The sequence below is a fragment of the Podarcis bocagei genome (assembly GCF_964188305.1).
Source record: "Podarcis bocagei genome assembly, chromosome: 2".
NCBI lineage: Eukaryota > Metazoa > Chordata > Lepidosauria > Squamata > Lacertidae > Podarcis > Podarcis bocagei.
This window is the reverse complement of record NC_138126.1, coordinates 99,237,162-99,249,756: the sequence shown is the minus strand read 5'-3', so window position 1 is coordinate 99,249,756 and position 12,595 is coordinate 99,237,162. Positions and strand designations below refer to the sequence as shown.

At 48.4% G+C, this 12,595-nt stretch overlaps 1 protein-coding gene across 3 annotated transcripts in view; it reads right to left on the bottom strand.

The window, feature by feature from the left end:
• Positions 1 to 12,595, bottom strand: part of GRIN2C (glutamate ionotropic receptor NMDA type subunit 2C) — an 89,329-nt gene that overhangs the window by 13,198 nt on the left and 63,536 nt on the right. For all 3 annotated transcript variants that reach the window (XM_081184525.1, XM_081184524.1, XM_081184526.1), the window contains exon 8: positions 2,680 to 2,805. In XM_081184525.1, coding sequence (XP_081040651.1) covers positions 2,680 to 2,805 — 126 coding nt within the window. The remainder of the gene's footprint in view (positions 1 to 2,679; positions 2,806 to 12,595) is intronic.

The window sequence follows — 12,595 nt, the reverse complement described above, 5'->3', positions numbered from 1 at the left end:
TGTAAGGGCATTTTGTGCGATGTGCCTGGGAGGAGAGGAGCAGGGGGAGGCCCAATGGCAGTGGTTCTGGGCAGGGGGGGTATGGCGTGGGAGGAGGGGCAGGCTGCGTAAGGGGCACACAGCACAGGCAGTTAGTGACTGTGCTGTGTACCAGTCCCCCCTCCAACCTGGGGCATTGTGATTGTCATATCAGCCAGCCCTCGGGTCTGCGACTGTTGCTGTTGAATGCCAGAATAAAATCTCCCTCATCCATGATCTTGATTATGGATGAGGAGGCAGATCTGGTATGTATCACTGAAAAACCTGGGTGGGTGAACAGGGTGGAGTTGGTCTCACCCAGCTGTGCCCACCTGGGTGCAGCATCAGGCCAGACTCAAGGGTCGGGGAGAGGGAGTTGCTGTGGTCCATAGAGATTCTCTATCTCCAGGCTCTCTGTCCAGTTGGGGGTGGGATCTAGAGTGTGTGTTCCTGGCATTGGGCAATCAGGACAGATTAGGGATTCTGCTGGTTTACTGCCTGCCTCGCTGCCCAGCAGTCTCCGTGCCTGAGCTGACAGAGCTAGTCTCAGAGACAGTGTGGAGGAGTCCCAGACTGCTGGTTCTGAGAGACTTCAACATCCATGCCAAGGCATGGGGTGTCTCAGGACTTCATGGCCGCCATTGACAACCATGAAGCTGTCCCAACATGTCACCAGCCCAACGCACATGGCAGGCCACACTCTGGTCCTTGTTTTCTCGACCCGGCAGGAAGAAGGTGATTTGAAGGTGGGAGGGGCATTGACATCAGTCCCTTGTCATGGTAATAATGATGCCAAAGGAGGGACGGTGGCACAGTTAGGAACGTTTGCGAGTTCTTCATATTTCCATTTCCCTCCTGTTTGCAGTTATGAGATTCTGCTGCCATTTCTAAATTAAGAATGCAACAATACTGAACAAACAAGCCAAAAAACAAAAAAAAAACCCACCCTAAAATCGAAAACCCAGAATGTGAAGAATGGTTCAAAGGCAGCTTCCAGTGAGAGGAAGGAAGGAAGCAGCAGGGTACCAGCTACTCACACTCTGCCAGAGGGTTTTTTGTTTTTGTTTTACAGAGTTGGATGATGAAAGCTAAAAATAGGTTGTATATTTTTATTCCAGGCTATTCTCTCCTTGTAGCTACCAGTCTCCTCCTGACTTCCAGCATCTTTTACCTTTGTTTGATCCACCTTCAGCAGCAAATTCTCAGAGGTCAAGTGGGACGGTGGCATTTGGGGAGCTCTCCCAGGGAAAAGGCTAGCCAAAGGTGGCTGGAGGGTGTGTGGGACCTATCTCTCAGCACCCGAGGAGCCTTTTCATTCCCCGCATGTCAGGATGTGTGAGTTTTAATGAGCATTTATCAAGGGCAGGGATGGTAGGATTGGCCTGGGGCTGACAGCTTCTCCAAGCAGCTGTGAGAAATCTTCTGCCCAGCTCACTTAAGACGCGGAAGCTGTTAACAGGAGGAGCCGCTCACGGAGTTTACAGGCGAGCCTACAAATCAGGCTGGCTGATCCGGCCAGCTGTTGACAGTTCAGACACAAAAGATGCTGACATGACTCAGAGCTGGATCGGATCCGCCTGCAATGGATGCATTTGTTTTTTCGCACAGAAGCCCGGGACAGACTGCTGCCCTTGCAGGAGGAACACTTCAGGACCAGCTCCTGGATGATCAGGAGGGCTTCCTTGGTACCCTCTAGACTGATTCGGAAGAGATCCAAAGGCACTATATCCTACAGGAAAGAGTCAAGGCAGGGCACTGTCTCTAAACGGCCTTCGCATGAGCCGACTACCAGATGCAATCTGGTGCCTTCCATAGCTGCAAAGAAGCCAGAATTTCTGCAGCTTTGTCATGCAGAGGTGAGAAAATCTGCATTGACATGTTCCCTTCTGTGCATCTATTTTAAAGGCACAGGAGCCCTGTTTGCTTTTACACCTGGTCCATCTATACACATGTAAATAAACAGGACAGAGAGTCCTGTCAGTGTTCGTATAGTTTGCTTGAAAGGCTCCTGGGTCTCTCTCCCCACAGCAGGGGACTCTAAGTAGGCATTTTGGGTGCTTTTCAGTTTGCTCTCCTAAAATCTAAAGGGTTGTTTTTCCAGATTTTGTCACAAACTGCAGAAAATATCTGGCAGGTCTTAAATATTTAACAACGTCGAACGGCACATATTTCAGCGGAGATCTTTACCAGTCTCATTTGCCACATTTCCGTTCTCTTGTTTGGGGTTTATGTGTGCACATGGAAATGTTATCGGTGCTGGTGGTGTGAAAAAGACGGCGACCATAAAGAAATAAATATCGTTGGGTCGCCACAGAGTGCTGTACCGCACCCCGGTTTTGCTGGGTAAAGGAGATGTCTGGAAATGCCATAACTAAAGTTACTAAATAAATGGAGGAATCCTTACACCAGAAACTGGAATGCCATGGGACTCTTGTGGTGGGGAGGCAGAGAAATCCCACCTGCTGGAGATTGCCATGGGCTCTCTTTCCAAAGGTCAAGGCTTTCGATGAGACACTGAGAATTGTTTATCTTTTGCAACTGTTTAAATGTGGAGTGTATAATAGCAGGGTGGCTCATGCTTATTACATCCTGCTTTTTGTCATTGCCCCCACCAAAATAATAAGGCTCACTTGCTGTGCGCAATTTTGGAAATTTACTTACTTTTGCCACTGGTTAAATTCTGGTTGTAGCCAACAGGGCTGAAATACTCAAACATGAAGACTGTGATGGCAACGACAGTGAGACACATCACAAACATCATCACCCACACGGCTGGACTGTAGGGTTCTAGAAGACAAGAGGAAGCCAGTCAACCCAGGGCAAGTGACAGGTTAAGAGTCACCCATCGATGCTACAAACACCCCCTCCCTGCCCATTGATAGAGAGAAAAGATGGTCCGATAGACAACGGGAGACTTGCATTCAATGCCTGCTGAAGTCAACTACATGTGCTGTGAAATGCACCTCTATTGTGCTCATTCTTTGCGTGTGACAATAGGAGTTGCGAGTGTGATTTGCAATGAATTGTTGGAGCAGGGAGTGCTTCCATTCACTGCACCAGACAACCTGCCACACCCTCCCCAATATTGCCACCCTCTTCTCCATGGTTTGATTCTGCTATGGCTACATTAACACCCCAAACATCAGAAGCACAGAGAACCAGTGAGACCTGCAACAAAACATTACAGAGTGGAGGACTCATTTTCATCCTCTCCTCCTCTCCCCAAACCAAACAGTCTGTCATCATTCAGTGGCCTCTGAGTATGCTTGGTCCTCCTTGGGCTGTTTTGTGGGGCTCCCCACTTTTCTCTCTTTTTTCTCTAAATACTTCTGTGAAGTGGGATTCCCCTGAGCTTCCTGACTCCCTCTCAGTGTCAGTCTGAGCACTGAAAATGGAAGGAACGGTGATTGTATGTGTAGCGATGCTGATAACAGGTATGGGTACATATTGGCTGCTGTGGTGGCACTGTTGAAGTGCACCCCAGCACCAGTATCAAACACCATGCAGGACTTACAAGAGCCCATATTATGAGTAGGCCAGCAGTAAATAACACTGCTCAAGCTGGAGTTGAGTCTTCATTAGTCAGAACACAGTCTGCACAGACTTGGTGCAGTGTCAGGCCTAATGAGCACAGCAGCTTAGCCCCATGGATCATGTGCTGAGACCGAAAGTCCCTGTCTACCCACAGTCATCAAAGTTCCCTCCTCTCCAGGGCTTTTTCCAAGCAATCAGAGACTGCGCCGGTGTGAAGCCAACCTCTCCTCCACCCTTTTCACGCCCCTTCCGGTTCTTGTAGACAAGGAGGGAGGGGAGCTTTTCACAGCATGAGAACAAGACACCTGTGACTCTTCACCAGCTTGACTCATCTCTCTGCCTCTTGTCCTCCCTCATACCACTCGCCTGCTTCAGCTTCTGCCTCTGATTCTGGACTTCCCTCTGACACTGATTTTCCCAGCTCACTTAGCCTTGTTGCCTCTTTAGCTTCCAAAACCTCCTTCTCCCAGTCTTCTCCTTTTGACCACTCATCATCATCCCACCACCAATCCCCTCGCTGATCCTTCTTCCCTTGAGGGTTCCCCAGTTGGTTCCTTCCACCGTTTCTCTGCGCCCAATTACAGCCCAAGAGACACAGGAACCATTTTAAGACAATATGCTGCTGCTGTTGCCCTGGGTACTGAATGGGGGCAGGGGGAAACTCTGTCCCCAATCTATGCGAGTTCATTAAATATCTGAATGAAGACAGGGAGACAGGCAGAGTCTGCTACTGGAGGCCCCTTCATTTAGCAGGGAGAGAAGCATCAGGTATGGAAAGAGTTAGAGTAGTACAACCACCCCTGGTGATAGGTGCTTAAAGAGTCAACTTCACTAAAATTTATGTACGTAACCTTTTCATAGCACCACACCACACAAACACTTGCGTCATCCACAGCGATGGTTTTGACAACAAAGCAAAGGAAATTAAGGTGACACCCAAGACCTTGGAAGATGTCCTTATCAAGCTGGAAAAGGCTGTTCATTCCCCATCTCTACAGGACATTTATTTTCTCTCTCCCCAGTGCTGTCAATAGACAGACATGAGTAAGAAATTTGGTTGTTGTGTGTGCCTATTATACTCACATTCATAGAATCATAGTGTTGGAAGGGATCCCGAGGGTCATCTAGTCCAACCCCCTGCAATCTCAACTGGGATCTCAGCTAAAGCACCCATTTGCTGCATTCATTGGTTGCAGCAGATACCATAGAGTGTGCAACTAATGTCCATCAGGTATGTCCTAGGCCCTTCTTTGTGCGCCGTCTCCAAGAGAGAACAGGCCTTTTCTACAGTGGCTTCCCTTGTTGTTAAATGTTCTCCCCCAAGGAGGCTTACCTGGCGCCTTCATTGTGTATATTTAGGCACCAGGTGAAAATGTTTCTCTTCAACCAGGTATTCGGCTGATTAACATTCAATTTTATTTTTTTAAATGTGTTTGTGGAAGGTGAGTTTGGGGTTTGTTTCTGTCTTTGTTTTATTGTGTATTTTGTATTCTCATTCTTTATTTTTCTGTTGTGAACAACCCTGGGATCTTTGATTGAGGGTGGAATACAAATTTAATACAAAATAGTAAATAATAATAATAATAGTTCCAAATTAGACCAGATCTTTCTTTATTTCCCCCTCTGAAACTTAATGGAACCAGAGTCTTTACTTGAAAATCTCTATTGAACCGAAAGCTTCAATGTTTCTCTGCAAGGTAACCTCTTGGTGAGAAAATCTCTCTCCTTTTCTGTGAAGGGTGGGGAGTGGGGGGTGTTAGAAAGATGGGCCCACTGTGCAGGACTGTCAGTAAATATTACTATTCCCAAAGCTAAGGCTGAAGCATTTTCAGGAGCATTTAGGAACCCTAAGCCACATTTTAAAGCTGTAAGAATGAACAGGCTCTCAAGTCAACGGGATATTTTTCAACACAACACACCCCAAAGCTACTTGTCTGCCTTTATCAGAACAGAAAAATTAATATGGTTTTCCCCTCACCTGTCAAATGCGGTTTTGCACACCAAGGTGTATGAACAGAATGTGCTTTGCAGGGCTGAGGCAGAGAATGAGAAATACCAACCCCGTGACCAGTTGCTTCAGAGTATGAAATATTTTCCCGTCCGGGGCTGGTATTTTGTGAGCAAAGAAAGAAAGAAAACAAAACCCACCACAATGACTTTCAAGGTAATTTTGGGGCAGCAATATTTATCAAATTCCTTATGAAGATAGTGGGAGGGAAATTATAAGTACAAATTGTAATACAATGATGAAGTATACAGGAAATCTCCAAGCTTCTGGCGCATCTTACAGATGTGCTTAATTACACAGAAAGAGGAAAAACATATTATAAAGGCATCTCATTCTGTTAGTAATTACTCTGATGTAACTCTTCTATTTTGTTTATGTATTTTTGATGCACACGTACATATTACAAGAGGATCAGTTGCAAGGTTACAACCTGGTGATTTGCTCTACCTCTTTATGGACTGAAAAAGTTGCATCGGAAGCCCCCTGCCCTGCAGGTCCAGCATGGAGGGGGGGCATGAAAAGGTTGTAAAGGGCAGAGAAGAAACAAATGAAGCTGTAGCTACTACATTTCCTACCTTGTTCTAAAGCAGGAGTGGAGAACCTGTAGTCTCCCAGATGTCAGTGGACTACAACATCCCTGGGTTGTGCGTGTAAGTTTTGTAGGATTCGGCTCTCCCCCTGCCCTGCTTTTCAGGCTCTGGTTATTGGAAAATGGGTTTAATGAACACTTTTGCCTGTGACCTGCAGTCGGAGAAAGAAGCTGTTTCTGCCCCTGGGTGAGAGAACCTGTTTCTGCGCACCAGGAGAGTCAAAAGAGAAGTGAGTGCATGAAGGTGGCTTGATTATGGTCTCCCTGTGTCTTTGCCACAGGTTAACCAGTGTTCTCAATGTCTTTTTCATCAGTGCTTGGTCAGCAGTGAGGGAACTGTGGCCTTCCAGAGATTACCGGACTACAACTTCCATCATCCCCGACCGTTGGCCCTGCCAATGGGAGTCAAAGTCCAGCAGCATATGGAGAGACACAGGCTCCCCATTAGGCGTGGCGGTGCAGCAACTGGACTCGTGACTAGATGCAAAAACACCAAGGTAAAAAACACTAAATTGCTGGCATTTGTCTATCTCGGGAGACAATGGAGGAGTGCTCCTTTGGGGGTGAAGTCCAACCGTTCGTTGGAAGGTTACAGCGCCTGCTGTGGCTGTAGAGACCGATAGGGGAGAGACATGTTTTGTTGCAGCTGGGGCAGGTGAAGGCATCCAGTTGTGCTGCTGCAGATGCACCATGCCGTTTCTTCTGTCTGCGCTCCTCCCACCAAACATTCCTCCTCTGGTCACTGGTAAGGATGCACGACCTGACTGCCCGTCTCCAGACACTGCGATCGGGATTCCCACGGTTGATGTTGCCAGCCTTCATGCCGCGTTTGCAGACATCTTTGTAACACAGCGTTGGTCTGCCAATGGCTTGGTGCCTGAAGCCAGCTCCCCGTAAAGCATGTCTTTGAGGATCCCGCTATCTTCCATTCTGTGGACATGATGAAGCCAATGTAGATGTCACTGGGACAGGAGTGCGAACATGCTGGGCTCGGGAGAGCACATCTTTGTTTGGAATTCTGCCCTGCCATTTGATATGGTGGTGAATACAGCACATGATATCATGGGCTGTCCCTGGAGTTCGCTAGATGACATTGCGGGAGACCGCTGCCTCAGGAGAGCGCGGAAAATTCTTAGGAACAACTCACACCCTGGCCAGCACCTCTTCAGGCAAGAGATACAGAAGTATAGTCAGCCGCACCAACAGGTTAAAGAACAGTTTTTATCCATGGGCTGTTGGGCTGCTGAATGGAAAAAAATAGTGGTGCAATTGACTTCCGACAAGCACATAGAGTGCGAACAAGACTGAGTGTATTGGGGGGGGGGGGCTCGTTTAATTTCACTGCACACAGGTGGTGTAGTGACAATAATAATAATAATAATAATTATACCCAAAATCCTCCTGACGCAGCTCATTGTGTAAGTTGCGTGGCAAGTCTCCTCCCCCCTTGTGAAATGAAGACAGAGGACACATTATTTAAGGCTAATGGGCATAAAAGGCCACAACTTTATTGATTACAGGAATTGAGAGGTATTGGCCTTAGGCATTGGTTCCTATCGACTACCCGGCATGGAGACCGGGAAGGGTTAACCACCAACCGGGGGAGTCCTGCTGAAGTACGCCAACTAGGATCCCCCGGGTGTCACTGCTTGGGGGCGTGCCTTAGGCCCACACCTCCATAGGCTTCGGACAGGGCAACGCCCCCGGGAGTCCTTTACCAGACTACCCTTCGCTTTGAGGGAAGGCTTCCTTCCCCCCTTCATTTGCATAACAATTACCCCTGCCAATGCCTAACCACCAATACAGGGAAAGTTGTGACGTTTGCTACGAGGTAGGCGAAAAAACCAAATGGCTGGAAATTTGCCAAGTGGAAAAATTCGTACCGAAGCAGCTGGAACGGGGAGGAGAGGAAAGTCCCCGGGCGCGCCAGCCTTAAATGTGTTAAGCCACGCCTCCCCGACCCGCTGATTGGCTGGCCGGGGCGGTGACACGCCCGAGGATTCCCCAGCTCTCGTGTGGGGGCTGTGAGCCAGCCCCCGCATGCGTGGGGAGGGGGTGGGCCCGCAACCCCACCTCCTCTCCAGCTCGGAAGTGGCTTTGCCCACAACTCACTTCCATGAAGCAGCGTGTTCAGCACTCAAGCCTGGCAGACCTTCATCACGGTATGAGACATTAGCATCACATTCACCCATACCCTTTTGGAGAGGCGAGCCATTGCCGTAGCTGCACTGCCAATATGCTTGTCCAGCTCAGTGTCAATCGAGAGGATGCAGGTTAGGGTGGAACCCAAGCAGAAAAACTCATCTACCACCTCGAGTGTGTGGTCAGCAATGCTGATGCGTGGAATACTGGCAACGTCTGGACCCAGGATGTTGGAGTTCGTCAGGCTGATGGTAAGACTGAACTCCCTGCAGGCTTGGGCAAATTGGTTGACAAGTCTCTGTAGAGCTTCCTCAGAATGTGCCGTCATGAAGGTCTTCTTATTACCATATAGCCCTGAACAGCTTGGGATCAAGTTACCTTGTAATCCTGTCTGGACACCTCAATTCTCGAGAGAGACACTCCTTAGTAGTGCCATTTGCTCCTGAGGTTTGTCTTCATTGAATTGAACTGAAATACTTTATTGTCACTTGTACAACTTAAGTCCACAAAGATCCAGGGTCTTTGAAATGGTGGCATCACCCCCTTGGTGTGTGCTCTCAAATGAACACCAAGTAGGCACCTCCTGACATGTAGGCACCTGCTTAAACTCCTCTGTTCACTCAGAATTCCTCTGATGGGTGATCCAGCTGTGCCAATGTATTAATCTGTGATGCATTTTGAACTTTTATTAATGTAACTTCCTTGTTGATTTTATGCTCTTCGCCACCATTCCCCCCCCCTTCATGTTGGAGGATAGAAATATTTGCAAATAAACAAGTTCCCTTCAGCCTCAACCAGCATGACTAGTGGTCAGGAAGGATGGCAGCTACAGTCCAACATCTGTAGGGCCCTAGTAAAGGTAAAGGGACTCCTGACCATTAGGCCCAGTTGTGGCCAACTCTGGGGTTGCAGCGCTCATCTCGCTTTATTGGCCAAGGGAGCCGGCATTCAGCTTCGGGTCATGTGGCCAGCATGACTAAGCCGCTTCTGGCGAACCAGAGGAGCGCACGGAAATGCCGTTTACCTTCTCGCCGGAGCAGTACCTATTTATCTACTTGCACTTTGACGTGCTTTTGAACTGCTAGGTTGGCAGGAGCAGGGACTGAGCAACGGGAGCTCACCCCGTCGTGGGGATTCGAGCCGCTGATCTTCTGATCGGCAAGCCCTAGGCTCTGTGGTTTAACCCACAGCGCCACACGCGTCCCTCTGTAGGGCCCTAGGTGCCCGCAAATCTGCTTTTAAAGGGTCGGAGGTGGAGGAAGCCAGATGCACATACTCTGCTGCTCTTTTGGTTATCACTCAGTGTGGGATGAGGTTGGGGGAATGCCAGCCGAGGCCGAGGTTCCCCTGCTTGCGTATACTGCGAGGACTGGCTTGTGCTGAGACACCACATCTCTTCCTCTAAGCAGGAGCCGTGCGGACGTGACCAAACTGAGGAAGAGAGCAACACAGGGGGGAGAGGAGGGGAAGAGGAGCAAACAGAGAGCCCAAGCAGTTGTCTGATGACAGCAGCAGACTGAGAGATAGAGCTCCAGCGTTAAAGGGCAGACTGAAGGATGGGATTAATTCAGGCCCTCAAAATACAGCAACCGAGGCCCATTTGTCAGCTTGTCCTTCCCTGTCAAGGAGGACAAAAACTTTATCTGATGGCATCAGATGCATTTCATTAGCATGTTGAGGCAGATGAGAAAGAGAGGAGATCCAGAAAAGCAAGCAGCGCTGGGTGGGAATCCAAGAACAACAGCAGGAATGGCCCCTAATTTTCTCTGGGCTTAGTTTTGCCCCCACCACCCTGCCCTTCATCCAGATGGTTAGATGGGAGCAGGTAGCTCCCTCTTCTTGCCTTTATGTTCTCCCCATTCTTAAGACCCTTTGTTGTTTTGAGTTGCTCCAGTATTTCTATGGCTTCCAAAAGGCTTTAGAGATGATCACTTCAGGTTCCCAGTCCAAAATGTGTGGGTACACACACATACACACGTTATATGATAACTATAGTACAGGTAATTACTGTGTACCAGGGGGACTGTGAATGCAAGAGGCAGCCACTCTGTTCTGTGATGCTAAGAGGATCTGGCATGTAGAATCTCCCAGGTTTTTGTGCATGTGTGTGTGTTTTTAAAATCCAGATCAGAGAAGTGTCTTTGTCCTAGAGGAATTTTTAAAATGTCTGATTCTTTTATTTTTCTGAACGGTAAGTAAAAGGTTCCGAGAGAGGTTTCTGACAAGCCCTCTCCTCTTTTTTTTTTTAAAGTACATATTCCTCTAAAGTGGGGTACAGTGGTACCTCAGGTTACATACGCTTCAGGTTACAGACTCTGCTAACCCAGAAATAGTACCTCGAGTTAAGAACTTTGCTTCAGGATGAGAACAGAAATCGTGCTTCGGCAGTGTGGCGGCAGCGGGAGGCCCCATTAGCTAAAGTGGTACCTCAGGTTAAGAACAGTTTCAGGTTAAGAACGGACCTCCGGAACGAATTAAGTACTTAACCCAAGGTACCACTGTACACTTCTACATGCCACGCTTACCCTTAACCAGTAAAGGCTGGCAGAGGTCACTACCAGAGGGGAGCTGGCATGGAGGCTGGAGCAAAGTTGGAGCAAATGGACAGGCTCCAGCGCTGCACCCACATCATGCCAGCCACCCCACTGCCTCCCCCATCTCAGTTACCAGCGGCAGCCTCTGCAATGGTAAGCAATGCTGCTCCATTCCACCAGCCACTACTGCCCTTTTAAAAAAGCTTCTTGCCTCTATTCCATTTTAATATTCTAGCTGTGGACCAGGCATGCAATGGGCTGCTTCCACCCACACTGAAGGCACAAGGGAACTCGGCTCAGAGCCATGGGATGATGCTGGTTCACTGAGCAAATGCACATCTGTTGGTCAATACTATCAACTTTCCAAATCCCTGCCAGATGGGTTTTTGATAGTACTTGTGCCTTTGGGCAGCGATCCCCACCTGTAAAACAGTAGGCAAAATGGTACCCTCTTGATTTCCGAATGCACTTACTCCCTGCTAAGTGTATGCCATCGGTGTGCTACTGCTTTTCTCCCTAGGAGTACTGGATGCTCCTTTAAACTGAACTTGCACTTGATCCTCTAGTGGACTCAACAAATCTCCACTTCCCCAGGAATCAGCCACTGCCTGCCTTTCTGCGAAACGGCTCCTCTCTCATGAGGTGTAATAGATTCCCCCTGACTGTTAAACAAGCTTCTATTTGAAATACTAGACCAATCAATCACTTGCCGTGTCAAAAGGCAAAACACAGCTGTTGTGCATCGAGGATGGCATTTCAAAGCTTTCCAAAGTACAACAGCATGACGTTGGATCCCCCCCACCCCACCCCCGGAAGATGTAGCTCACTTGCTCAGCACCATACTGCGAGGTGCTAACTCGTATAATGTAATACGTGTGCCTCTTTTTCAGAACCAGCAACTGACGGAAGACAGGCTACCACCTTTCTTGCACATAAACATTTGCCAGCGCTCACTCAACATAGCTAAAAAGCTAATATGCCACGCAAGGCTCTTGCAGATGCATAGCTACATTAATTTATCTTCCCAATGGATATTGTTTTCACTAATCTTCAACAAAGATTCCCTTTTGTTTCCGTAATTATGTGTTTGCCGTTCCAAGAGAGAGCCTGATATGACCCCCCTCGACTGATTGCAGCGATAATTCTGCCTCCCTGTTGTTTATTTTGTTGTTTATTTTAGTGCCTTCAGCTTTCGGCATAGATGACGGTTGGTGCCAGAGAAACACAAGAAAGGAAGTGACAGCTTTTGTTTCACAACAGGAAGGAGGAGGGGCAGCTCTCAGGAAGCCCTGCCTGCCTCAGAGGGGCTTTAATAGGAGCCTATGAGAAGCCAGCGTCCTCACCTGGCACTGAGCAATTCGTTTCCAAGGGAGCTGCGTGGAGTGGAAGGAAATGCATCCCTTCCTTCGAGGGCAAACAATAAATTCCGCGATATAACAAGCTAGAACCAAAGCGTCTGGTTTTGTCCGTATCTTTCAACTCCAAGTGGGAAAAGGAAAAAGCCCCTTTCAGCTATGATACACCCATGGATAAACAACACAACTCACGGAGGTGACCATCTGGCAGCAGGCTCCGCCCCTGCCCAAGGGGCCTGCACTTCATTGGCTGCACACACACCATACATTTAAAGCACCTGACATTCCCCAAAGAACCCTGGGACTGTAGTTTGTTGAGGGTGCTGGGGGACTGTAGCTCTGTGAGGTGTAAGCTACCATTTCCCATCATTCTTCAAGGAAGTCACCTGTTTTAGATGTATGGTATAGTCGTACC